Consider the following 27763-nt stretch of genomic DNA (forward strand, 5'->3'; position numbering starts at 1 on the left):
TCAGCGAGGTTCAATCAGTGACGCAGCCGTTTTGGGCGCATCGATCCTGTACACAACGACGTTGTATTCGTCCATAGTCGTGCTGTGCACAGTTCACAGGGGTTACATTAAAGCACTTGAAAGTGCTCGATGAAATACACTATCTGCACACGTAGAGAAATTTATCTCGGATAACCACTATCTCTTTCGGCAATGCTTCCAGACGAAGCATTGCCTGCGTGCAGGCCTCGCCGAGACCAATACAATGCACAGAAGTTGGATTGATGTACTCCACCCAGAAATGGGAACAGAGCTACTTACGTCGCGAAGCATTGATATATCAAGAATGACATATATCAAGTCACACTACATATAAGCTCTACGAAAGCCAGCTTTTGGTTGAAACATGTCGGACCTCTCTTCTAACCTCATTAGTATCATTACTTTTTGTCCTTTCGATGCTACACAAATTTCCAAAAAAGTGGTGAAAACTCTGTACAATTTTACTCTGCACAATCGCACAGAAGAGTCAAATGCACTATTCCATTACACCCTCACTAATATGTGACCTTACCGATCCTGTGGTGCAGTGGAATGCTGTTCACTTCAGGACGAAGAGGTCCTGGGTTCAATCCCCGGGCCGGGTAGAGCGGGGTTAGAGTGTAATGAATAAAACCCGACAGCACGTGCATGACATGGCTTACACGACTCGTGACGTTTTAAAGCTACTCACTAACATGTGACCACATTGGGGTTTACTCATCTGTTCATTTCCTCAGGCAATGCTCAAAAGTGAAAGCTCAACGGAAGCTAATGCAGCGGTGCTGCATTAGGCTTTTTGCTTATAGAAAGCTAAGCTAAGGTCACCGACCTAACGTTTCATTCTAGAACCAGTATGAGTGTAGCGGATTGCAATCTGCCAACTCCAAGAGTACTCAAAACCTTGACCCAGGGCGAATATGTTCTTCTTTTTAAAATCCAAACTGTTTTTCTTTTGTTTTATTTGTGACCTAACCGCATATATCTAAATCCTAACTAAACAGTAAAACCAATTGAAATTGCAAAACTACTGGCAGTCTCGCCGCGTTGTGGCTTCCCGATAAGGTGTAGACAAATCATTGTGTGGTCACACCATCTTGTGTGTCCCACCCTTTTTACCAGGGTACGTGTCACACCGTTACACTCTCCCCATCAAAATTGTGAATACCCACACTTCACATGTAACTGTCGCCTCCTTAGATGCTCGCGTGTCTCAGACACCTTTGAGTCCTCAGAACATTCTTCACGCTTTCTCTGCCCAATGAGCCCTGTGCCTATGCCACCAAGAAGCCCCAGCCTCGCTGGTTCCGCGGAAAGAGACCGTCTTTGTCTTCTGCGCGCGGTGCAACTCCGGACAGTATGTAACGGGGTTACATTTGCCTTTGTACGAATTGGCGGGTCGCACAAGATGGTGTGACCTAACATAGGTGTAGATTACACAAGTTGGAAGTGGTATGGCTACACCGTAACAAGAAGCCACTATGTGGCAGGATTACTAGTTACAATGCATGATACTTCGCGTCGTGTTGCACACCGCGCTTCTCGGCAGAAGCTCGGGAAGCCGGAGGGCTCAAGCTATGGCCCTGAGCTGCTGTAGTCGTAGACTCAGCCGTGTGAGAAATTACAGAGCTTGCAGGAGTGTTATGGATTGACAATTTGCAGGAAGTCGGCGTTGTACCTTGAGTTTTGCTCAATCTGAGATGGCATTTAACGCGCACTTCCACTTCCTTGTGGCTTTGCTGTAAGGTAGACAGCGAAGAAAGTTTCCTGTACCACTGCACCCATCGCTCAAAGAGCTCATCATCAGGCGAGCATCACATGGATGGTCTGCATTGCGGAAACCGGAGCACCTCCTTTTTAGCTCGAAGTCGAGCGCGGTACCGATTCATTGGGTCTATTGGGAAAACCAAAAAGTGAGCTCGCAAAGCTTTCCGCTGATCAAGCTCAGTTTGTATAGTGACCGGAGGCCCAACAACTTAGACGCCTAAAGATCGAGTGATCGTATCTTACGCTTCAGCAGCGGGATCCGCCTAGCGGAAGCCTAATTTAACACGAAGTTCTAAGACCGAACGTGGATACTAGAGCAGGAAGGCCTCCGTGTGAGCAGCCTCCATTTGCTGCTCCTGTGCCAGGTTGAGGCGATTAGTTATAAGACCACTTCCTATGGAAGCCGAGAGATCGGGGAACGGACATGGGGTCCGCAGAATTTGAGCTGGGCTCACATCGCGCCGTTGGCGCACTTCATCTTCCTCGTCATTCCATGCTGAGAAAGGAGTGTCCGACTCTTAGTCGAATTTCTCCAACTCCTCGACTAGGATATTTATCGCCCGGAACGGGCGCGGTGTGATGTGCTCAGTTGCCGAGGGCTTGAGATATGCTTGTCGTATAGCCGCGGACGTACTGTCCGGAGATGCACCCTGTGCAGAAGAAGATGAAGGGCTTTGCCCGCGGGCACCCTCGCTACCATCGAGGCTGGCTGTGTTGCGTGTCGTAGACACAGAGCTTATAGAGCGGAGAAGGTTTAAAGTTGTTCTTATGAACGTAAAGATGTCTCAGACACGCGAGCCTCGTATGAGGTGGTATTTAATGTGAATTGAGGATATTCACAGGGGAGAGTGTAACTGGGTAACACGTGGTCTTGTGAGAAAACGCGGGTCGCACAAGATTGTGCGACTGTACATAGCCGTGTATTACACAGTCAGTGTAATCACACAGTGGTGTGGCTACACCGTAACAAGAAACCACCACATGGCAGGATTGCCAGTAGTAATGGATACTACTATATTTATTAGGTTCAGGTTCGTTTTAAACAAAAGTTTTCGTTTGCTTTGGTAAGGCTTTAATAGTTAGAAGTAGTGGATTGCAATCTGCCACATTTGTACTGGTTCTTGGAAAGAACGTAAAGGTTGGTGACCTTAGCTTAGCTCTCTCTAAGCAAAGAGCTACGGCAGCCTCGCTGCATTTGAGGTAAGGCGTTAGCTGGGCTGGCATTATGTGATGGCTGATGCATTTTAAGGTTGAACGTTGAAATATTGAAGTGCGAGGTTGCACGTCACCGCAACGCTTTCCCAGGACTTGCTGTATTACAGTTCTGACTAACATGATACCTAGCATGTTTTCAGACATCATTATGACATCTCATACACAGATTAATGCACATATGATACCTTTTAAGTGGCCACACATACATCACGATGAGTGTTAGATGATATGTATTACATGTGGGCAAACATATATGCGCATATGTCAAACGAGTCAGAAGGTTAAATCCTCGCCGTTTGCAACAACATCGTTGGTTAGCTTAGCAGCTCCGGACGAATTTTAGCATAAATAGTTTTTTATTCTTCCAAAGGACGCGTCCGGTGATGCCGGTATTGTGGCTTTGTGAACCATCCGAGCAAGGTGGCTCATCTCGCAGATGTCAGCGATCATATAACCGGAGATCTTATAGGGAATGTTAACGTTAATTGTATCTTCAACATGGCTTACCGGTAAGTGACAAATAGAGATCCACGTTCTACAGCAGGTTTTGTTTAAGTTGCTCGGCACCAGATTTGATATGTTAATCACTGACCGTTCGCAGACGGATGATCCGATGAGAATATCTTTTTGTAATGACAACTGCGCAGAGAAACCATGGTGCTGGGGCAAGTTCTCCCAACTAAATGCGTTTGCGCTTGATGAGGAATGTCCTTACAAGCTTGGTAGCCCCGTGTGAAGTGCGGTCTTATTGAAGGGAGGGTTGTCTTTCAAAATTGACTTGCTGGTATCATTCGTTCCGGCAACACAGATTTTGATAGTTCACATCAAATTTAGTAATATTATGACAATGAAATTTAGCGTTGTGAGCAATGTGCGCGAAGCTATTGCTGGAAGCCGAGACAAACAAACGATAAACGCCAATGTCAGAGGAAGATTCTTATTACATTGAGCATACCTATGCAATGTCTGCTGTCAATAAAGATAAGTTGCGACCGGATCGTTCATGGTCGCACCAAAAAAATGGTTGATTTGCTATCAAAATATATCGAGGCTTATGCAAACACGCCTGGTGTTCTATGTGGGCACACTGAAGCCATACATCGACCCCACTTCGACATTTAAGTGTGACATGAAGAGCTCTGCTGCAGGCAACGCAAATGCTTCATTATCCCTCGCCAAGCTATCTTATCCAGCAAAGCAATTCTGTGCTTGTTGGAATGACTTACAGACATACCGTGCGTTAGTGAAACTCAGAGAGAAAGTCAAAGATCTGAAGCTTTATCACACGCCGTGAATTTTATAAAGGCTCACCGTGCCGTCGCAGCTAAAAGAACTAGCCAATAGAGGAGCGATTATATTGACGTGGAATGTCTCAGGCCGGCGTTTATACTACGAGTTTGTGGTTCACTTCGGCAAGATTGCCATAGCGTTGCGTACCAACGGACCTGTAGCACCTCGGCCTTTATCTACCATGAAAAAGAAGTGGTTTCGCTCGCCACAGCGTGTTTTGATTGGTGGAAGGCAACCAACTTTGGAAAAATTGAAATCCTTGGTCAGTAGCTGTAACAATTGCCTTGTGACGACGAGCGGGGATGTAAACAGCAGGGTTTAAATCAAACGTGGACGTCCGTGTACTTGCGTAGCAACGAAAAATATGCTCTCATCGGACTTCCGCTTTGCTGAAGGTTGTTTGTGAATTCTACAGACGATTGAAGTGGCGTGATACCCAAACGTATTGGCCAAAGTTGGATTGATTCTGATCGGCACGTTTTACGCTTTAAGTACCCAAGATACATCCCTCATGAAGTGTGTGGGTCATCCCATCTGCTGATTCTCCAAGTCTGGACCCTTTTATTCAGAAAAGACTATCTGTAAGCTCTTGCAGAGCAATTTTCTCACACTTAGAGTGTGAGGACTCGAAAAAGCGACTTTCAACAGATATTACGGCGTAATTATCGGGACAAGTCGAAGTGGCTTTTGCGCTTGTAGTTGAGAGATCTTGTGCTTCTTCATCCAGATCCATCTTGGCAATGAAAGCGTGCTAGACATCATCACGAGTCCCACAGAGTTAGGAATTTTCGCCGATGAAAATAGATGTTGAGAGGGGAAAATGAGCTTAGTGAGTGCTACCTTCTTGCAAACGGCTAGGCCGTGTATTGCCGGATGAGAGCGGGTGTGTTTGAGGTCAGGACCGAAGTGTCACTACACGTTCTCATCGAAATACAACTCGGCAACCTCCCCAGCTATTCTTTTGAGAGCGTCGGTCGCAACGATTGTCTTTTTGTTCAAACTCATTTAGCTACTTATTTTGGTGCATGAAGGCGAATGTCTGGTAAAAGCATGCTCTTGATGGCAAGCGCGGTAAATGCAGAGCATGAGTGGAATTCTAGGAGCAGCGGGTGCCCGCGGAGCGGTCCCTTTTGTACAGCGCTTAAGACCACAAAATGGGTTTAATCCCATTCTGGTCTCCATTCTTATGGAAGAGGGTGTCACGTGAATGAGCTTCATTCTTGTATCCCCTACACATTTGGTTCAAGTGTATTAAACACAATAAGGTATCGCTGCACAAGTCCAACGATTGAATGCGCAGATAAAGGGCAGGCGTAAGCACGTAAGTACTTCCCGGTCTCAATCTGTTCGAAATTGACTCTGAGCGGGAATTGCGCAGCTGTGTTGTCCAGAATTTACTATCCATCAATTAATTTGCATATAAAAAACTGCAAGCAATCGTCGAGAAATTCCTAGTCCGACACATGACGATCTCAAGAAAACCCAATTGCGCAAGTCGATCGTCAGGGATTCAAGGTGGAGTTTCAGCTAACAGACGATGCTCGCAACAATAACGCTGTCATTAAAGCATGCGTGACACAAGGTCAAGTCAAAGCAAACAAAGTACGCCTTGATTTGAAAGCACCTAGGCTGTAACAGTATGCGATGAAGCCAACAATTACCTAAGATCATGAGTCAGATCCGATACAAAACGTGTTCAGGTTAGACCAACTAAAGCGCTACAGGAAGATCATGCCAACTTTACGTCAAGACCAATTAACAGATGCGTCGCCAGTTTTGGAGGCTAAAAGATGTGCGATTTTGGATAAACTTCAAGTTCGCGGAGGAATCGAGTATTTGGTCATGATGCGGCTGTCTACGACGAAAGTGAAATGGAAATGGAACCCGACAAATGCATCGAGCATGTTTTCGTTATTAATAAATTGCCGCAAGAACCGGCTATCCGTGCGAATATACGGGTGGCATGACGTCTGCAGAAGTATACAATGATTGGCTAACGTTTGACAAATGCTTGATTAGGTTTTACTACATTAAGTATTATTTTATCGCTAAAGAGAACCTTAGGTTTTAGATTTTGGCGGCTCTGACGGAACTAAATAGTTCAATACTGTTTCAGTTTCGAACAGAAGTGTTTGTTTGTCTTGGCTAAGATTTTATGTACTATTGGAGGCAGCGGATTGCGATCCGCTACACTCGTACTGATACTTGTAAAGAACGTATGGTCGGTGACCTTGGCTGAGCTTCCCTTAAGCAAAGAGCTACAGCAGCCCCGCTGTAGTGCGTGTATTCCACTAATTTTAAAACGGAAAGAGCAACAAAAGTCGCTCTGCAAGCAAGAGTCCTTCTTGCGCCTGGAGCAGGAGCGTTCAAATAAACTCGACTTTAAGGAGGTCCGAACCTTAGGAATCATTTGCTGACGAGAGTGCTGATGGACATCGCACTCAAATTGCGCACTGGAACAGAAAGACGCACCACCTTATCTGTCTCGTAGCTAAGAAATCCAGCTCCAGTAAAACAAACGTCCAATTTAAGTCTTGTTTAACGCATCACTACCTCAGTCACAGTATACAGCGTGGACGGCGAGAGAAATCCTACCACACTTCAGTTTTCCGGAGTTTCTAAACCCGTTCAGTTCAATTGACAGCTGCTACAAATTTCGACCAAGTGTGGACCTCATAACGGGGTTGTCTTCCGCTTATCGAATGCAACCAATCTATGGGACGAAACTATCCAAAAATCATACAATAATGGCGGTGTGTCCAGGTGAGCGCCAAAAAGTAAATGCTTTATTCAAAAATAGTTATTTTGCTGGAGGTGACTTGAGGCACCTCCAGCGACTTAAATTACTATCGCAGCTATAGAAAAGATGATATCCAGCTGCAGAAAACGACAGAGGTTCTACTTCGGCTTTTATAGGGCGTTTCTACCCAACTGACTCGTGGAGCGGGATCGCGATTTGGCTAAAGCAAGCTCATGTAAGCGCATGTGTTCGACCTCTCTTTCGGGTACCAAGAGTGTAACTTAGTCTCTTTTTCGTTACGACCGTGAGTGGGTCCGATGTAGCGTGAGCGTAATTTAAACTTTAATACCGCAGATGCTGTGTGTAAATGTTTTAATCGCATTCAATAAACCATTTACTCCATAATACATTCTTATGTGGCTTTCCTATCTCTCGCAACGGCATGTCGATCTGAAACATCCTAATTCTTAGACCTAGCAAAAACTTTAAGGATTTTGTCAGCGCAAAACCTTTCTTATCCTGAGCCTAGGTTCGAATCGAAATACGACCTCATTTTCGTCACTGAGTGGCTTGAACGTCACGGGCCAACGTTTTAAATTTCAAAAATGGTGCCACGCACTTTTCGCGCGGTAGATATTTGGCGAGCCATGACCCACTTCCACCAGGAGGCAAAAGCGCTTTCGGCACGGGTACGAGGTTGCGATATAGCTCGTTCAGAAATGGAGATTGTCCAAATTAAGATCAATGATATTGCTGAGTGCATCAAACGAAGCTCAGAAGGCGAAAGATACAGTGCGTCGCACGGTCTCAGGATGAGAAGAATAGAGCGACTGGATATCGCAGTGCGCCAGACGTATACTTGTAAAGAATGAAATGCGCGACTGTAATTTTTTAAGTCTTAAAAAGCCTTGCTGACGGGAAGGGAAAGTACAGCTGTGAGCTGATGTCTCCTACATCAATGCTGATGAAGAGTGGAAGCGACTGAGTGAAATTATATCCCAAACAGAGGCCGGTGGCCTTGAAGATCAGCTATGAAGTGCGAAAAGAAGTATGGTTCATCTTGCCACGATGTCATAGTACTGTTGTGTCGGCACTGCCGTGAGAAGGGGTTAATTAACTGATTGTGATGCTTCACGGGAACGTGGCGAGAAAGATTATCTACTCGTAAATGTGCTGATTGAGGTATTTTTAGAACTACTACTTGGGGACTTGCACTGGTGACGAGACCGACATGCCTCTGTCTTTCGAGTTAGGTGGTGTAAGCCAGTCCCTTCTACTGAACACTTTCCTTTGAAACTGAAGTTCAAGCTTGTCAAGGCTTAAGCTCCGTACACCCAAGATCTTGATAAGCTGAAGCTGAGGTTGATCCACCGAACACCCTTGATTTATAAAAAAAGGAGTCCGAGGGTTTCTTAGTATAATCTTTAGGAGTACTTGGAGTGGTTTGCAAGCAGCCAGGAACCAAAACGCATTTTACTTCAGTTGCAAATATACCTTTAAGGTGTTAAGTCGTTCGTCTTCCCTCCAAATCCAGGCAATCTTTCTCTTCCCACGTCGGCATACCTCATTGCAAGTAAATTAATATTATGAACAGGGTGCTTCACACTAATGAGAATGAAACTCGATCGTACGTTCATGACTGTTAGCATATTCTTGGAGTAAATATTAACCTATGGAATAGACTTAAGAGTCGCAGACAACATGAATTAGACGATATGATTGATAAGAGCCAGAACCAGGGAGCCCATCAGGCTTTCACTCACAGCCTTGAAGACCAATTTCTATACCACGCTCTCAAGTCATCTCATCAAACGCTACTTGTTGAAGTAGTTGAGCGAACGAGCCACTTGTTGATGTGTTTTTAAGACAGGGGCACTGGCGAATCAACATTCAGCGTTTCATAGTCAATAGACTCTGCTTCCCAAAGAGGCAGCCCAGAAAGGGAATTTCGTCGGCGTCAAAAAGGCACACAGTTTACATTGGCAGTTATGTAACTGCACATCTTGAGCGCGGCTGAAAAGTGATGATATGGCTCACCACATCCGACATCCCGTGCTCTGTACGACTTTGGACAAATATAGCATCTGATAAGAACAGTTGAGTGTGCGCCTTCATAGTTCTGGGCCGTTTGTAATCTGTACGGATCATGCTTTAATATGTCGTCATTACATATCCGACAGAGAATAGCAAGACATTTATCGGTCTCTGCCGAATACATCTCTAAGAAAAGGAAAAATTTGGGTCGGCTTAACGTGGTGGCGGACTCTTCTCAGCAATGATTTTTGATACGGCTTGTTGAAAGACATTGTAACAGATAAATATCAGCGCTTGAAAGGGAAGTTTCGTCGAACACTGTTTAATATACTCGGCACCAGATTGAACATGTCAGTCGCTGACCATCTTTAATGAGATGGTTGAGGATATCTATCGAAGAAGCTGAGAGGCAAGACCGTTGTGCTGAAGTGAAGTGCCCTGTTTCATTATGTTCGCGCAGTACTCTTCTGTTCTTGTTCACGCCTCCTTAGATCCTTCACGCTTTTTATATAATTCTGGGTGGTTTTGACACCGTCATGAAGTGGTTCTGGTGCGCTGGGGGGGTCGATCAAAATCGACTTGCTGATATCAGCCTGGTTAAAATTCGTTGTAAAATCACATATTTTATCTCAACAAGATTGACTTCATGCGCAGGTTGTGCGACGGAACGGCAGAGATCCTGAGTATCCAACTTTGCACGTCGATACTGAGAGGCTAAACTATCACGATGGCGAATGTTTTTTTGTATGCAGTCAATTTGCTAGACATACAAAGGTAGCGGTCTATAATACTAACTTGCGTCCGCGCTACGTTGGACCTTTGATCGGCGTGGCTGCGATGGAATGAAACCATGATTTGGATATCCCAAAGTAGACGTAAATAAATCCTGTGTTTTACTTAGGATATCATATGAGCCAATCGTATGTGATGTGCATTGTTGGAGAAGAAGCTGCGTCTTTACCACCGATCCGTTTCAAATCACAGTACAATGGCGTAATTCGGAAAGCGCAATCAAATACAAATTTATCCAAGTTTGGGCGGATGACGGTACTAATCGACGTTCCGCCACAATGGAGTGAGCTCATGACAGCAAACCATAAGAGAGTCGGTCTCCTTCGTCAAAGGTACTCATACTGCCAGAGCTGGTCCAATATCACGTGGAAAGGCTGGGACGACCTCCTTTGAATTTCCAAGCAAATTGGAATTCTCTAAGAAACGAATTGCTTCAGGGTATCAGATTGAAATTTGGACAGTTGCAGCATCTGACGAACTTAATATATTATTCGGGAAAAAAACATGTTAAAAAGACATAACGCGAACTGCAAGATATTGTCGACTACAAAGCGCTGACATTTCTAAAGGTGTAGAGCTTAAGCGCAAAGAAGTGAAGTGTATAATAAGTGGAACCTTCCATCCTGCATTCAAGAACACTGACATCGGTTTAAGCTGTTCGAATGTTGGGTTGTACTCACACGGAATGCAGGAATAATCCTGCCTTGTGCGTCCGTTACTTTAAATAAGCGATCAATTTGAGTCGTAACCGGGATAATTTGAAGTTTGTTAACGACGATCAATCACGCAAAAACTGCGGTATCGCGATTTGATCACGATACATCAAATTTGAAACTGTCGCCTGTTTTTGAAACGTGACAAGGATATATGAAGAGATTATGACTAGAGCTTAACAATTCAGTCTGCTTCGCGCAAGCATACACCATTTATAGCTACTCTGCTACCCACCAGATATACATATATTGATTTGTTCTTCAAGGGCCTTAAGTTTTCGGTCAAGCGGTGAGGGAATCTACCACTACCCTCATATGCCGCAAATAATGTAGATGTACGAGCTCAACCGCGTCCCTATCAGAGTTCGTTCGATATCTTGACTAATCACTGTTAATTGATAGACGACCAGCTTATGTTTTAGGTACAAGGCAGTTTATCGGCTCTCCCAAAACATCTCGGCAATAGCAAACCGCAACACAATCCAAGTCGGCACCAAGCAAGAAGCTATCAAGTAAATCTAGAAGGTGGATGGCAACGTACCCTCGCGAGCGGAGGTCCGCTTGCAGCGGGGCAGCCATAGCTCCTTGCTCAGAGAAAGCTATGCTAAGGTCCCCGATCTTATGTTCCACACTAGAACCAGTATGAGTGTAGCGGATCGCAATCCGCTACCTCCAAGAGTATTTGAAACCTTAACTCAACTAAATTTCCCGCTTCTGAAAATACCTAACTACTGGCAGTCCCGCCACGTAGTGGCTTCTTGTTATGGTGTAGCCACAACAGTGTGTGGTCACACCATCTGGTGTGACCCACCTTTTCATATTATGGTATGTGCAATCCCCTTACAACGCTTCCGTTAGATGTGGTGGGGCTGTTGTTCGGCGTAAGGCCTGATGAGATTTTGGCCGCAAATCCTTTTCAGAAGCACCATGTCGGTAGCGGGCGCAAGTCTATTTCACTCGTTATGCTTGACGACTAGATCGTTCCGAAAAGACTTCCCAAGAAGAAGGTCACACGTGTCTGAATTGTCGACATGGCTTAGGCCATCTTCACGTCGTTGCATGCGACGGAAGAAGAACTTAAAGTCGTTGATGAAATCGACCTATTAGACTGCCTGCTGTATAGATCTGTATGTTTTCTCACTCTGCCGCATGATCAATCTCGCTTTTCTTACGGCTGAGAAGCTCGCTGCGCAAACGATCTCCTTTATGCGGTATTTGACCGGAGCAAAGCTGAGCGTGAATCGCGAAATAACTACCCTCATGGATGAGACAGCGGTTTGCGTTGGGGGTGCGCTAGTCATGAAAACGGTATACATCATGTCGAAGTTCAGTCGACGTGATTCGCGTCAATATGTGTTGCTATCATGCGTGTTGAGGCAGCGATTGGAATAATGTTAGTTCCGTTCTCATTTGCAAGGATAAGCCGGTCGGATCGTTTCAGAAGCTTTATGGATACTTCGCCACAAAGCATCCGCGAGTATGGATTGACAGCGTGTGATTTAAGCGGTAAATTGATTTCAAGTTCCCTCTTCTCAACACCAGTGAAATTTGGGACCCGATGAGAGCATCTTCGAGGGGGTCGAGGAAAAAATGCAGACGCGCAAGATTGGAATGTGTGTTGTTCTTGGTTGACTTACACCCTAAATACAGGCTGGTATTCGCCGTTTAAAGTGGTTTCAAGGTCATTCTGAGTGCTGAGATCAACTCGTGGAGCAATTGTTGTACACGCAGTTTGGTAAATCTCGTCATCCTGAAGTAAGCTGGGTCCGTCGTGCGTTGCGCAAAGCAGATCCAGCCACAGTTTCTGTTCCTAATGTTGCTATAGGCATTTGCGACAACGTCAACAACTGGCATATTGCATGCCACGATGTTTACCAAGAGAAACTTTTCAAAGCTTGAGAATACACACGGCATTCTGCAAATCTTTGAAAACGAACGATTCATGATGATATGATCCAGGTTTCCGTTTCGCCAATAAGTTTTGTTGGTTTGTCGGTATAAACCGAAGTGAATATATTTAGGTCCTTAGTTCGCTATCCTGTGCTAAATCTAAGTTCATGTATCTAGATCATTCTAGAAGCTTTTACAAGCAACCTGGTTTATCTAAACCAATGAACGACTACCATTATGTCCGTAGTAAAGACGATAGTAACTGTAAAAATTACCGTTATACTTGTGACGTCATCCCCTTGCTGCATTCGATCGTGTCCTTTAGACGTACGCATCGCCAACAAAGCAATCTACATAAATGAAAAGATGTTCATTAGCAATAGACCTTTAGTCGGTTAGAGTGGCCTTGTAGCTATCAAAAGTGCAGTGATGTATGGTTGTGATTTATAGCAACAACAGGCTAAACGAAATTGTCACTGCCTTGCTGACGCACTTTCAGCGGTGTATCTCAACAAGTTCATCGCATAGCCTGTACAAGCTCACTTACTTTTAGTATTTACCTTTTTGAAGGCATCATCTCTCGGCACTTCTCATGCTCGAGATCTGCATCTCTAATAATTACGTGAAAAGGAAAAGCATGTTCGGTCCTTTGAAGTGTCAAAACCTTTACCAATAAGGTAAAAAGCTTGTAAAATTGTAAATTGAGGACCACAAGTCCATGTTACTGCTGTGAAAACTTAGGTTGGTCCAAAGTTCTGTTCCTTAATCCCACACGACAATCAAAGGAAGGGCAGGAATATTCGTGATTGCTTTTCGATAGTGAGATTGGTCGCTGGAGACCTGCTAGAGCCAGGTTTAACATTGCTTGTGGTCTCAAAAGCAGTATCTAGCTCCTGATATACGCCCCGCACAGGAAGACACAAATTACGGACCCAATATCAGAAGAAACTCAGATCACTCATGTAAGTCCTGAGATCGCGGAGGAAAATAAAGAAATTCCTCAAAGATTTCAGTGACGCTATTGTTCGCATTGCTGTCGGAATTCTGCGACTAAATATCGCGCGCTTGCATGCATTGGATAGCTCTGATCAGACACCTTGAAAGTCAGGAGGTTACCATTACTTGCGTCCGACTATACAAATCATTGCTATCATTTTTAAAAATTATGGTGGAATTTTCACAACAATGTGATTATATATTTTTTAGAAACCTACAAAGGTCATCTTGCTGCCGACAAATATGTTGTTCAGGAGGTTCTGTCTTTTTTCGGACTGTAAAAGACGACATCACTGACCATGGCTCACGATGGGTCTTCAGACGATGATTCTTCCTACTTAGACACCCAAGAGTCTGCTGATGATGAGACGATGCCACTTTATGGCAAGAGCGTAATGGAAGTCGAAATGTCGCCTCTATCTTCCCCTAAATATTCTTCAGAGCTAACATCTCAAAATCCGATCGGCCGTCCAAAAGCTACATCCGCTGCTGCAGCGCCAATCTCATCATTAACCAGTATTTTACACACCGTCAACTCCGATGAAATTTATCAAGGCATGGAAGCTCAGAGACGCACACAATCGGAGAGCAATCTGAGAATAGAAGGCTTAAGCTCTGGACTTTCGATCTCAATTAATTCAGCAATTCCTGTGGCCTATCTCACTAGCCCTGCACATTCCGAATCAGCACTTACAAGTCAACGGACAGCACCATCTCCTCCATCAATTTCTGTACGACCAGCAGCTGATACAAAACCAAGTGGATTTATGACACTTGGAGGTACTTTACTGGCCGGAATGGCTGATTTAGCAGGGCTTAAGTCACCAAAAGGCACAGTACATAGAGTTTACGTAGTGTATTCAACTCCAGGACCACTTTTTGTAGATCTTTACTCTAGAGACGATGGTACAGGAGCACGAGTGAGGGGATTTCGACGCAAAGCTGATGGGTCAATGGCAGACACTGAAGCTTCAGGACGAGTTTATCCTGGTGATGAGCTTGTGATGATCAACGCTATAACAGTCACAAAAATGTTATTTAGTGATATTATTACTGCGGCAAAAATGGCGACGTTTCCATTAACTTTAGTATTTCACTGTTACTCGACGCATCGAGAGGAATTTGAAAAGAACAAGACAATCACAAGTAAACAATCAAATGGGCCGTTGCCTCCAATGAGTCCATCGAGCAGTATTGGATGGGGAGCAAGATTAAATCAAATGACCAGATCAGGATCATTTGATCAAAAGACGAGTGGATTAAATACAAAAATTGGGTCTCCCTCTCATTCGTCAAATGTAGAACCGAATGGAGGAAAATTTGGGTTTTCATTAGGTGCAGATGGGGTGAAAAAGAACATATTCCGTATTATCGGTAACAAGCCTGCACGACCAGAGGAAGATGTGAATATTGTAAGAGGATGGATGAATGATCTGGCTTTAAAGCCACACAATAATTTGACTGGAGGACGTCATCGAAAAGCGCCATTGAAAACAAATACGGATGTGCTTCACTCGACACCGATTGTCGCTGTGACTACTGGAGGGAGATTTGTGGGTGTCTTAGACGACGATCAAAATGAATTTGCACTCACGTGGTTTCGAAAAACACCAATAGAATTGGAGATTCAACAGATTAAAGGAGTGACTCGATGTCCTTATTTTCCATCTGTGGACGATGTGGGTGCGATTATATGCTTACAATGCGTATCACTGCGTTTTCCTCAAATCAAACGCATAGTTGAAATGCCAGGTCCGTTAGTACTCGATCCAGCAGTAGGAGATACCGTCAATGAATTACTAGAAGCGGGAGCTGGATCGTTCTCTGCGACGCTCGCGAGCAATGAACATGATAGCTTTCAGATCAAGATTTCGTCGGATGCAGTGACATTAGTTAAAATTTCAGAAGACGAAGATGAAGGAGGTGTGATTGTGAAGGCGATTTACAGCTCATTTCTCCAAGTACTGCTTGATCCTGCAGATCAATTACGATTCACACTTAAAGTCCAGGAATTTGGTGGGTTGTTAGGAAATCGAGAAGGTGACGTGTGTGATTTGAAAAACGAACAAACGCAGCTCCAGTCGCTGTCGTGCTTTTTTCTGGTAGCACAAAATAGACAGAACCGCGACATTATGACGCTTTTAATTCGCAAGTGTCGAGCTCGTGTGATTTCGTTTGAACAAGAAGAAGAAGCGCAAAGTGACGAGCGTAATCTGTTTATGGATCCATCCTCTATTGAAGATCCGGAGTCTCCACTGTTAAGATCACATCCGTTTGAATCAGATGTGGAAGCTTTGTCACCAGTAGGAGCTTCAGGTGAGACAGCGAGCGATACTGATTCACCAGGTGCAATCACAGGAGTAATGTCGTCGCCGTTGACTGAAAAGTCCCTTTCACCTCAAGGAGAAGAGTGGTTGATTGCTGATTCAGACGCTCGACTCATCGATTTAGTTGGCTTAGAACCGGAAGATTTCAGAGACATGGTGAAGGAGAAAACCGTTGACTCCTTGACGTCTTCATCGACTTTACAACAGGCTGCTATGACATCAAAAAAAAGTGAGGCTGGAATGATCAGCAACGGTATAAATGGCCACGACAGTTTATTTGTCGAAGGCCGATTGGCAGCACAGGACAGAGAGATGGCTATGCTTCGAAAGAAGATCACTTCTGTGACTGTGTTACTGAAACTAGCTGAACAAGAGAACAAGCAAGTTGCTGCATCCCTCGAGATTAAAGATAATCGCATTGAGCTTCAGCAACAGAAGCTTAGGCAGCTTGAAAAGCTATCCGAGCAATGCACCTCTCAAGCTCATGAGATCAGTGTCTTACGTACAAAGTTGAAGGTAGAGGAGATGCGAAACGAACAGTGTCAAAAAGAGTTACAACAAGTGCTTCACGTGGCTGCAAATCATACGTTAGAGATGCATGACCAAGTCGTTCAAACAGAGGCACAGTTTTTCACTTCAGAAGGCTCTGAAAATGGGACATTGACTTCGTGGGAACGCGATGCACAGTCTGGAACTGTGGCTAGAGTAGATGCCCGCGATTTGCAGCAACAAATTCAAATTCTCACACTTCAATTAGAAGAGCTACAGGAGGAGCAGGTGGAGCTAAAGACCGAGCGTAATATGTTTCGCGCAAAGTCGCTACAGCTCTCCAAGGAACTTCGTAAATTAATGAAAGCAAACGACAATTGCCCATTAGACGACATTGCGGCACAGTTGGCAGAGCGTCGTACACTTGAAGCAGAACTTGCTGTTGTCAAGGCGTCTGCAAAGAGAACAGCAGACGAGCTAAATAACTTAAAGAGTTTACTTGTAAATGGAGACAAAGATAAAGGCGCGAAACGTCTTGCTGCTCAGATCGTCGAACTGCAACGCAAAGTACTTCAGCTTCAAGATTCTTTAAACGAATCGAGAGATCAAAATGACGCAGTAAAACGCATCAATACGGCGCTAGCTTCTCGTCTTCATCAATTGCAACCAGAGACTCGTGGGAGTATTGTTGACTTATCTGCGGGTGAAGATGATGAAGATGATGGTGAGGATGATGATGATGAAGAAGACGAAGAATTAACAGACGGTATTGCGGCATTCCGAAGATCATTGGTAAGAGAGTGACACCACGTAAACTATTTAAGCTGACTTGTACTTTGAATTGAATGGCTCAACTTGAATGAATGATATCATCCGGAAATGTACTTGTAATCTACGATCAAAATTTTCTGAGTACGAATAAAAACGCCATTAAAGGTGAATACGATGAACGAAATCATATAATATATGCATTTTATGTCTTGGCTTTCATGCTCTAGTGCTTTGTCGTATTAGTGAGGCGCTTGGCTTCCAGCTTTGCCACCACCTCAGCCTCTAAACGCCGAATATCTTCTATTGTAAGACCATACCACTCATCCGTCTGACATTGTGCTTGACGTAGAGTACTATGGAACAATTGTCGTTGCTGATCGCGAATCATCTTCTCTGCCTTTAAATTTCAGTATCAAAGTGCCAATAAGTCGTATAACTATCATTCACAACAATGTCTATACCTTGTTTTGTACGCCCCAATAATCAAAGTTAATGCGTACAACCTTGTAGCAAGTCATGATAGGGTCCACGGTCTTCATCCAGCCTCGTGTAAGCGGTCCACGCAACGTTTTTTTGGACTTGTACTACAGAAAAAATCAAAAACATTTTCAAGCCTTATAATTGAAAATTATAGCAAATTTCTTCATACCGCGGCTGGGTCATAATCCTCCTTTAGTGTCTGCTTGGTCATTTTTTCAGCAATATCCAACCTGACAATCAAACCTCCGTTCATTCATATTCCTGACATCAATCATCATTTTAGCAACCGTACACTTCGACCTTGCGTTGACTCAATTCTTTCTTAGTCAACCCCAGCACATTCTCGGAATCACCACGATCTGCCTTGTGCATGGACTCAATTGAGATATAAAACTTAGTTTTGGCCAGGTAACCATTGACAATGACAGTCACACAGTGTGGATATGAGTTCCACGCCTCTTCTATCAATACCATGCTATCTTCTGGACAGCTACATATCAACACCACGATAGCTGTGAATTAGCAGTAGATAGTATTCGCAAATGCATAGACATAACTATCTTACAATGCTGAGACAAAGCTGGGGATCTTTGACTTGCAGTAGTAATGTTTTCGTGTATATTGGCCTTTGTTACGTGGAACCGTCCAGCCTGAGATGCTTGATATGCTCATATGTCCATCTGTATTGTCATAAGGTTCATTCACAAGAATTTCCACGCCTTCACCATCACCTGTAAGTTGTTCACTGGCGTTTACGACCATAAACAACTGCGCAATTTGAAAATCCTCGACACTCATGTGTAGAGGGACACGAAACTCATGAATCATCACCATACTTGCTTTTTAAAAGAGACTCTGACAATAGATAGAGGACAGACTCAACTCTAAGCTTTACGTTGATGAATTCTATCGACTATAGTGTACGCAAGGGGGACACGTTTATGCATTCGAAGAAGCACTCTGATAGAGCATACTTTTTGTTCGAACGTAAAAACAGTACATCTTTTACGACACGTAGTCAGCTTAAACGTCGGATCATGGGCAACAGCGACAGTAAGAGCAAGTTCCGCGAGAGCGTGTACAAGCTTAATAATGAAATCATTAGTAGTAAAAACCTCGAGTTCTGGGACAAGTTATGGCGAATTCCCACTGTCGCAGAGGAAATATTTACTCTCATTCAGCCGGATGACGTGCGGATGTTACGTCATCAACAGCCCGAGAATTTGGGCACAATGCTTAAGCAAGCCGTTTCTCAGATAGTACAGATCGTTGATACTCCTGTACCAAAATATTATCAACAAGCACTTAATTGTGTACGTGTCTTGACACGTCTTGTCCCTTTCATTCTCGAAGAAGGTGTCGACGAGTTTGTCGAGCAGCTTTTTTGGAGTGTTGAAGACAATGAAAGTCCAAAATCGGATGGCGAAGACGATGAGATTAAAGAAGAAAGAAGTGGTGCCGAACCGTTAGCAAAGCAGATGATTCATGCTATTATGGGGCTTTTATTTCTACCAGAATTTACTGTTTCGATCCATGCTTACAAAGGGTACGGTGAAGAACGACGAAGTACCACACGTAGTGGTCAGAGTGCGACAACTGGATCTTTAGTCTTTCCCTCGTTGCTATGGCACTCGGGAGTAATGTACCCTGATGCAAGTGTAATGAATTCATCGAGCTATGATCGAAATCGGAAAGAGGTGCTAGCACTACTATTAACGTGCTTTTCAAGCATTTTGTATCAAACTGCTGAAAAGTGTAATCAATGGAAAGATCGGTTCTTAGAAGTGGCTACTGCTCCCGATTGCCCCTTTGCACCAACTCTATTTTATTCCTTGCTGAATATTGTCGTTTCGTACGATCCTGTTGGGTGGGGCGTACCGTACGCAGGTTCGATTGTATCAGACGATCGTGAATTATTGGTCGATATGTCGCTTCAAGTGTTTTTAGTCCTGCTGGATTTTGGTCAGACAACAGAAAGTAATGTTGTCGCGACCCTCAAACCACAATCACGAAATACAACTCCGGTAGATCAACCAAATTTGTCTTCGGTAACTTCAAATCCGGTATTTGATGGAGTGCCAAATGTGTATCGTAATTTACTTGCAACATTGCAGCGACCAGAAGATTTTCAGCTCATATTTTCGGGTCTCTCTCGACTTTTAAACAATTATCATCAATCAATGAGCACGTTGCTGCCAAATTCAATCAAACAAATCAAATGCCATCAAGAATTGTTAGTGCTTCTATGGAAACTGTTGGATGAAAATGCCGATTTCTTACACTTTGTACTTAAGAAAGCAGATGCGAATCAATTGGTTGTACCATTGCTGTTTTTAATGTACGAAGGAAGACAAGAACCAGCAAAAGTAGGTATGATTCACATCTGCACCTTTATCTTGCTTTTACTAAGTGGTGAACGCGATTTTGGTGTTAATCTCAACAAACCATTCAATAATCATCTCCCACTCGATTTGCCACCGTTTTCAGGTAACCACGCGGATCTTTTACTTGTGTGTCTTCACAAAATCATTGTCACGGGATATGAAAAGCTCAATTCCGTGTATAATTGTTTCTTGACCATTATTTGCAATATCTCACCCTATTGCAAGAAGCTTCATATGGTCTCTGCAGTTCGACTCTTGCGTTTGTTCAAGTTATTTGCACAGCCAAGATATCTCTTTGACAATGAAGCGAATCATCATCTTGTCTTTTTCTTGCTCGAAGCATTTGACAATATTATTCAATATCAATACGAAGGGAATCAGCAAGTTGTGTATGCTATGGTACAGAACAAAAATGTTTTTTACCAACTGAATGATCTTCAATTACCACCAATTCGTGAAGGTAAAAAGCCAATAAAGAAAGATGGAGATAATGATGAGCAGGAAGTTGCTCCAGGAAGTGAGTGTGGATTTGTACCTACGGTCGAATGGCTTGCTGCGTGGAAGAAGAGACTTCCTTTGACAACAAGTTTACGTTTACTTCAGCACTTGATTCCTTTATTAGAAGAAACGTGTAAGAAAGCGGGTGGAAGTCTTGATGAAGATGCGATGCTATACTTTTTGCGTACGACGACAATGGTAGGATTGCTACCTGTGCCACATCCTATTGTGATTCGAAAGTATCAGATCAATCAGTTTACGCATCTCTGGTTTACGACATTTACATGGGGCGTTATCTTTCTACGCAACCAGGTGCTCCCCCTCTTTGACGGTGGAGCGATCACACTCTTTACCATTAGTGTCGTTTAATAAAAGGTACCAGACGTAAGTAGTCAATGCATTGATGAGTCAACAAGTTTAATATTGTCCTGTATAACTTTAACGTTATTGATACAACTCGATCTCTGTCGGAAAGACTAATCATCCTGAATATTTTCCTGTCTTCACGGCATTGGCACGGACAATAAATGAAGTAGCAAGTTCTCCATCTTTTCCGCTCGCTGGGTTGCGTTTGCCTCTGCGACTTCATCTTCATAAGCATCTCGACGTAGTCGGTCTTCTGGTAGTCCATTCTTTGAAGAAACGACAAGATTTGACTGATTCGAGCCTGCACTAGAAACTGTTGAAGCTGTCGATGTGTGTGAGTTTGGTCCTTGGTACTCATTCAGTGCCAACACCTGTGAGTGCATCATATCTTTTCCACCACTCACGCTACTCGGAGATACAAGGCATCGACCAAATACAAATGCCAATTTTTCCGGTGACAATTTATTCTGAGCACTATGTTTAATCACTTCTCGTAAAAACGAGACCAGATAGATGACGACATTGTAGCGCACGGGTGTCAAGCCATCAAGTAACACTCGACAACCTTGAGCCAGATTGCCGTTCGTATTCGCGACTGCAAATGCCAATGCTTCATCAGGCACGACGCTCTGGCGTAAAGTTTGAAGCCATCGAACGAGCAGCTCTGCCGTCGAATAGCCACTATGATGTGGAAATGGAGCTCCTGTATCTAGCGCTTCTCGAAGCTGAAAAATCTCTACTTTACTACCTGCTTCGACAAACAAATTCTTTTCCTGCATAAAATTCTCGTAAAGATCGTTAACCATACGCCATAGTTCCTTGGGCACTTTTTGCGCACCGCTTGGAGACGCGAGGCTGCACGATCCACTTGACGTTTGAGATGCAACCAGTGAGTTTGCGTCCACTCCCGTAGGTCCACCTACCCAAACACTAAACACGGATGCTGCAGGTGTGCGTGCAGCTGTAAATTTGGCTTGTCGTACAGGTTCAGAACATGCAACAAGTTGCTCGAGTGAGCTTCCAAAACACGAATTCGCGTATTGACCAGAGACGACAAGAAAGTAGTCGCGACCGTTTTCAACACGCAAGATCATCGTATCGTCTAGTGATTCTTCACCACTTGTAAGACCATGTGCGATAGTCTTTTCTACCAAAGCAGTGATACAGATCTCCATCTTTTCACGAGGAGGGATCATGCCAAACATCGGAGTCACACTAAGCCACGATTTACATATTTTAACATCTTCTAGCTTTGGAATAAAACGAAAGTGTGCGACGACAAGTCCGGTGTTCTCAATCGTCACAATTTTCTTTTGTTCGACGCCATATTTTAATTGTGCAAACGTAAAGACACCACTGCTTGTGACACTACCGCCTTCTTGCAGCAATCGAACCTTGGGCATGTTTTCATTCTCCCATTTATCTAATTGTAACATGATATCACGAATGACATCATTCTTCTTGGCATCAACTTGATCGTTCACTTGAATATCAAACAGTGCATGCACTGGTTTGTGATCGGATAAATTTAAAGTTAGTACAGATGAATAGCTACACAATTTCACATCAGCTGGATTCTTCGCTTTCCAAAGTACACGATCACACCAAGCTGGTGCGCGCAACTTTTTTTCTGGTCGCTTTTCGTACTCCGAGGTACCAGCTTGAAACTTGTACGTAGGTGGAAACAAAAGAGGTCCTTCTTCAAATCCTTTCAATACTCTACCAGCACGTCGCTCTTTCAGAAGTTGATCATGCTGCATGAGTTCATGATATGATCCTCCACTTTCTGCAAGTCGAAAAATCTCTTCGGTCGTCAATGTATCTTGGATACGATAGTTTAAATCTCCGATCCAAAAGACAAAATCATGGTTTAATATTGACGGTTCTCCATTCCAAAACCTACCACTGAAAGTATAGCAAACTATAAAGAGAGTACACAACGAATTGACGTGCGAACATCATTTGTACGCACCTTAGATCTTGTACTGGTGGTGTCACATTTTCATCGAAAGATTCTTCAAACTGAATTTTACTTAAAATATTCAGATAATCTGCATTCCTTCCAGCAACATTTTCTCGATGTGCCGCTAGATGAGCACACACAAAGCATAGGGTACTACTATAGAATTTGAGCCTCACTGCTGCGCCACCTTTGTTCCCCATCATGCCCATGATCCCCACACCAGCAGTCGCTCCTTTAATCTCCTTTACATGATCCCAATGGTCAGTTCTTACAAACACTAGTAATAAAATCCCAACAAGATGTTTCTCAAGTACAACTCGGTACTGTACTGGTCTTTCAGTCCCATCAGAGACTCCAATATATCGATTTAAAGCTGTCAACACAACTTCTTCCCATGCTGTACTACGCTGCACTGTAAGTGCGCTATTGACCACGACATTGACAGCATTTAAATCTACAATCTCTTGAAAACCTAAAGCTACAACATCCGGTGGTTCTTGTCGAATTTCACTCGGTGGCTGCAGCCACTGAACGATCTTGTAGGCTTCAGTAGAATTCAATGGCTTCTTGGCATTGACATTCCACGTACCAATAACAATGCGTGTAGAACGGAGCTCAGTATACAAGGACTGACGCAACTGCAGCTGCTGTTGGATCCAGTCTTCACGGATAATATCCATCACGACAGGATTGTAGTATTTTCCATTTGCTGATTGCGTAGTCGAGGAGATTGGGGAACAAGGTGAACCAAGTGACTCCGACTTGCAGCTCTCGCGGCTGGATGGACCAAGCGATGAAGCCATTGCGACAGAATTACCGCAAGATTTAAGCGGCTTTTGAATCTCGAACAGTCGTAACGCCGAGCACTGACTAGTTTTGGGATAAATGATACTTTTTGCATAAATAGTAACCTATTTTGATACGTTATAAGAAGACAAAGGTTTTATTTTTTTGGGTTCTCTAGAAGAATTCATAGATTAACTCTGTGCGTAAGGTCATAAGTGCTCAGATTCTCTCTGTGTGTGGCTATGGACGGGCGCAACGGCAAGTGGGTGAATGTAGACTATACAAATCGTATTCTTGAAGAGTCAGTGGCGTTGTCTTGTGGACCGATGACAAATGATGCGAACACTAGCGGCCAGAACAACCTCTCGCCCTTCCTTCCAGCAACTGGCGGTCAATACGAACGTAACATCACGTCCTCAACGTCTTCTATACTCAGCAATGCATCTTCTAGCATTCAAGTTGTTGTGAGCGAGCCGGTGAAGCAAGGCGAGGGTATAAACTCATACATTTCATACAAAATTAGTACGACCACCACTCGTCCACAATTTTCCAAGCGCTCATTCTCTGTCGTGCGTCGCTACAGTGACTTTGTATGGATCCACACTCATATAAATGCCATGTATCCTGGTGTCGTCGTCCCTCCTCTTCCTGAAAAGCTTTTAGTTGGACGATTTTCGCCTGAATTCATTGAAAGCAGACGTCGAGCATTACAGGTTTTTCTTCAACGCTGTTGTCTTCACCCGGAATTGCAGCATAGTCAACACTTGATTACATTTCTTGAAGCAAGTGAAGATCAATTGCAGCAATTTCGAAAAGATCCACGTCATGCAGCTCCCAATGCTCAGCGTGGCGTGCTATTTCAATGGCTAGACGAAACTGTCAGTACTATTTCATCGACTTTAATCCCACCGACATTAAATCTACCCAAGACTCCAGCGGATCTAGAAGTTGATGAAATGGTTTTATATATTGAAGGATTGGAACCAATTATGACGGGATTGCATAAACATGCCCACGGATTAACAAAACGTGCACGAGAGATTGCCGACGGACTCTTTGAGTTTGGCGTGTCATTTACATTATTAGGAAAATCTGAAGAAATTTTATCATTGCAAGAAGGTTTAAACGAAATTGGACATTGCTTGGATCGATTGTCGATTTTAGCGGCAGAACATGCTGAACGGGAGGCGCTACATTTTGAAGAACCTATTTTTGACTACATTCGACTAGTTGGAGCTGTAAAAGCTGCATTACAGAAAAGAAATGACGTTCGATGTACATATGGTGCTGCCGTTGCGACGTTAGAAGCAAAAGAAGCGGTTTTGTCGAAATTATTGAAACATAGTCGAGGAAATGCCGACGATAAAGTGCAAGTAGCAGAGGCAGAAGTGCGTACAGCGCAAATGCAGATGAAAGAAGCGAAAGCAGAAGATGATATTGTTACGGAGCGTGTGCTACAAGAGGTCGAGCGGTTTAAACGAACAAAACTTGTGGATTTTAAGCATATTATCTTGGATTATATCCAATTGCAGATTGAGTATAGCAAAAAGGTCGAAGATGAGTGGCAGAAAATTTTGCCAAAGCTTGCAAGGATTCAAGTTGAACACAATGAAACAGAATCCTCAACAAGACTTTCGACCGATAACGTGACAGAACTTTCACCGGAGACGAAGATTCATGAAGATTATATTCCAACCAATGAAGAGCTGGGGAATAGTCTCGCAGACCTTACTTTAATGACACATGACTCTGGTATGTATCAGCAATCACCATATGGAACTCAAACTTTGGAAGAATCAAATCGGGATGTGTCAATATAGGAGAAAGTTGAAAGAACTTGCATCATGTATTGGCGAAATGTAAGAAAAATATATTGTTTTTTTCGTCTAGTGATTAGCTGTACGATGCTGAGTTGAGCGTTGAGCAAGTGCAGTAGCAAGCTGATCTCGGGAAGGTAAGATCCAGCGTGCATAAGAATCTTTGTATTTGAATTCTCCGGCAGCTTCTTTGCGGTTGTATCGAAACTCTGTGCCATGATATAGCGCTATCCCAGCTATCACAGTAAGGACAGTGCAGAGTCCTAAAATGACGACTTGTTTGAATGAGAGTTCTATCAGTTTTTGAAATGAAAGCGGCGTCAAGTTCCGAGCTAATGCAACACAAGTACTTGAGCGAGGACCAAACGTGAGGTTCACGGGATAGTCTGCGTATAGATACAAATTGCATGGTCCATAAAATTCTACACTTTCACCTCTTGCGATTCGCATATAGCCATCTTCGCCCCACATCGTTCCCCATGTATTTCGAAGAATCCAGTACTTTTCACCCCTTTCCGTCTCACCAAATCCTACAACAACAACAGCATGATTGACTTCGACTCCATCGTTTGAACAATCTTGAGCATCGTAGATTCCTCCACCATAATGACGAAATCCATTACCACCAGCGTCAATGTTGGCAGTCACAGGCCCTGTCATCACAGCTCGTAAAAGCGCTTCTTCATTTGAAGCTACCACTTTGTAGTCGGAGAGTTCTGACTTCCATGTCACAGAAACGTTCATGGATTCCGACAAACACAGAGGATGCGTTTCATTCGTTGCCATTGCATATGGGTAATCATGTTCACATGCAATACCATGAGGTGGGGCAAGTTGTAGGTATGAATACGTAAGGAATGGCATACCACCTAAACATCCTTCTGATGAACTTGTCATTTTGTCATAGAACTTACTCTGAATATGGTCTAGCTCTCCTGAGCAACTAAGCACTTGTTCCACACTTAAAAGTGGCGCTATCACATTATTTTCAATGGCAAATCTCGACTCAATGACTGCTACCCCTGCAAAAGCCCAACAACTTCCACATGTTCCCTGGTTCTTAATTGGCGTCACATACTTCCCTCCATCTTTCGTTCTCCAGTCCAATCCCTTAAGAATTTCAATTTCCTCTTCTTTTGTGTTGATAGGGTCTAAATCAAAGCCAATCGTCACCTGTTTGCCTCTTTTCATATGGGTTTCTCTTGCCTGCTCCTTCACATGCATTCTTTCAGCTAGATTTTTATCTGGTTTAGACATCAGAAAGGCTTGATATTGTTCGTCTGTCAAGTCACTGAGATTGTTGTAACTCATGTAATAACTTTTCAAGCCTGCCGCGTGCAAGGCATTAGTTTCGTCCACTATTCGCGCCGTTTTGGCAAAGGCTTGAGCTCTTAGTTTTTCCGTAGCCCTCGTAGGTCCAAGATAAATACGCTGCGCTTGATTCTGTTGTGTACGTAGCTCCAACTCTGTTGCTGCTTGTATGGAAGCTATCGTGGTACCACACATAGCACCAGAAAGCAAAAAAATACGCAAAATACAAAAGAGTGAGCTGTTCATTTTGAATGTCAAGACCGGACGTCGCTGCGGACAGAGCGACAAGACACGACAGACTCGAGACACAGCAAAAACACAGGACTTAGTGCGACAGAGAGACCAAGGAGAAGTGTTAGAACCTCAGGAAGAGGCGGCGAAACAGGTCTCGTGCTCTCAGGCATTTAAAATTCGACTTAGTGTACTTGAATGATTGGTGCGAAAAAACACGAATGTTGCTTTGAGGAGTTCAAAAATCTCGATAATCACACAGTTTTGATTGGCAGTAGCAAAAAATATTTGTTTTTTGATGTCTGATTTGTCGAGTGCAATTTTTCTTATTTTACGTAAAATTCGTTACAGCAGCAAGTGGAATTTTCTCAATTAGTTTGTACGCAGTCTTCATCGGTATGGAAACAAGAGAACTTTTAAACGGATTAATCTGGTGCTATAGCGGACATAAGTGATGTAGATTATCGCAAATAGAGTCTTGGGTGCAGAAGGCATGGAGTTAATTAGCCTTGGGCCAAGGGTAGTTACTCTTGGGTAAGGGGACTGCGATCACTGGTTATTAGTATAGAACGTAGTCAAATGCCTTAACCAAGCTTCCCCAAAGCCAAAGAACTGCGGCAGCATCGCTGCAGTATAGAATCCTTCCATTTAAAATGTAAGCTGTATTTCTCCGTTTAATTTTAATTTGTGGCAAAAAGCCGCCTATATCTAAATCTACCGTAGTTAACGAAAAGATTAATTGAGGCATTTTCAAATAGCGGTTGAGTTAACATTAAAAGTGACCAATTCTCACTAGAAGTTGTAATTATTTTGTGAACTTTTGTTGTACCATTTTCAAAATTCAAACAAGTGAAAAAAGCTTTATTCCAGGTCCAAAGATCGCTG

General features: G+C 43.5%; 10 protein-coding genes across 10 annotated transcripts; 6 read left to right on the forward strand and 4 right to left on the reverse strand.

Annotated features, from left to right (window-relative positions):
* Nucleotides 1-4855: 4855 nt before the first annotated feature.
* PHALS_06262 (uncharacterized protein) lies at nt 4856-5023 on the reverse strand (the record flags this gene model as incomplete). Its single annotated transcript, XM_024719520.1, has 1 exon — nt 4856-5023. The coding sequence occupies one exon, from the start codon at nt 5021-5023 to the stop codon at nt 4856-4858; it is 168 nt and encodes a 55-aa protein (XP_024584811.1).
* Nucleotides 5024-6021: 998 nt separating this feature from the next.
* On the forward strand, nt 6022-6279 carry PHALS_06263 (uncharacterized protein; the record flags this gene model as incomplete). The annotated part of the gene is made up of 2 exons (XM_024719521.1): nt 6022-6194; nt 6267-6279. 2 exons carry the CDS (start codon nt 6022-6024, stop codon nt 6277-6279), a joined length of 186 nt encoding a protein of 61 aa, XP_024584812.1.
* Nucleotides 6280-10134: 3855 nt separating this feature from the next.
* PHALS_06264 (uncharacterized protein) lies at nt 10135-10367 on the forward strand (the record flags this gene model as incomplete). Its single annotated transcript, XM_024719522.1, has 2 exons — nt 10135-10139; nt 10205-10367. 2 exons carry the CDS (start codon nt 10135-10137, stop codon nt 10365-10367), a joined length of 168 nt encoding a protein of 55 aa, XP_024584813.1.
* Nucleotides 10368-11427: 1060 nt separating this feature from the next.
* On the forward strand, nt 11428-11961 carry PHALS_06265 (uncharacterized protein; the record flags this gene model as incomplete). Its single annotated transcript, XM_024719524.1, has 2 exons — nt 11428-11440; nt 11693-11961. 2 exons carry the CDS (start codon nt 11428-11430, stop codon nt 11959-11961), a joined length of 282 nt encoding a protein of 93 aa, XP_024584814.1.
* A 1793-nt stretch (nt 11962-13754) lies between these two features.
* On the forward strand, nt 13755-17075 carry PHALS_06266 (uncharacterized protein; the record flags this gene model as incomplete). The annotated part of the gene is made up of 1 exon (XM_024719525.1): nt 13755-17075. One exon carries the CDS (start codon nt 13755-13757, stop codon nt 17073-17075), a length of 3321 nt encoding a protein of 1106 aa, XP_024584815.1.
* Nucleotides 17076-17265: 190 nt separating this feature from the next.
* On the reverse strand, nt 17266-18356 carry PHALS_06267 (phosphatidylinositol transfer protein beta isoform; the record flags this gene model as incomplete). Its single annotated transcript, XM_024719526.1, has 5 exons — nt 17266-17439; nt 17504-17626; nt 17692-17752; nt 17815-18012; nt 18088-18356. The coding sequence occupies 5 exons, from the start codon at nt 18354-18356 to the stop codon at nt 17266-17268; spliced, it is 825 nt and encodes a 274-aa protein (XP_024584816.1).
* A 203-nt stretch (nt 18357-18559) lies between these two features.
* PHALS_06268 (protein hid1) lies at nt 18560-20773 on the forward strand (the record flags this gene model as incomplete). Its single annotated transcript, XM_024719527.1, has 2 exons — nt 18560-19667; nt 19761-20773. 2 exons carry the CDS (start codon nt 18560-18562, stop codon nt 20771-20773), a joined length of 2121 nt encoding a protein of 706 aa, XP_024584817.1.
* A 134-nt stretch (nt 20774-20907) lies between these two features.
* Nucleotides 20908-23536, reverse strand: PHALS_06269 (domain-containing protein; the record flags this gene model as incomplete). The annotated part of the gene is made up of 2 exons (XM_024719528.1): nt 20908-22675; nt 22743-23536. The coding sequence occupies 2 exons, from the start codon at nt 23534-23536 to the stop codon at nt 20908-20910; spliced, it is 2562 nt and encodes an 853-aa protein (XP_024584818.1).
* A 225-nt stretch (nt 23537-23761) lies between these two features.
* PHALS_06270 (sorting nexin 1) lies at nt 23762-24857 on the forward strand (the record flags this gene model as incomplete). Its single annotated transcript, XM_024719529.1, has 2 exons — nt 23762-24787; nt 24825-24857. 2 exons carry the CDS (start codon nt 23762-23764, stop codon nt 24855-24857), a joined length of 1059 nt encoding a protein of 352 aa, XP_024584819.1.
* Nucleotides 24858-25405: 548 nt separating this feature from the next.
* On the reverse strand, nt 25406-26893 carry PHALS_06271 (cysteine protease family; the record flags this gene model as incomplete). Its single annotated transcript, XM_024719530.1, has 1 exon — nt 25406-26893. One exon carries the CDS (start codon nt 26891-26893, stop codon nt 25406-25408), a length of 1488 nt encoding a protein of 495 aa, XP_024584820.1.
* Between the last annotated feature and the right edge of the window lie 870 nt (nt 26894-27763).

Source organism: Plasmopara halstedii (genome assembly GCF_900000015.1).
Source record: "Plasmopara halstedii genome assembly, contig: Scaffold_2956, whole genome shotgun sequence".
In the NCBI taxonomy this organism is placed as follows: domain Eukaryota; phylum Oomycota; class Peronosporomycetes; order Peronosporales; family Peronosporaceae; genus Plasmopara; species Plasmopara halstedii.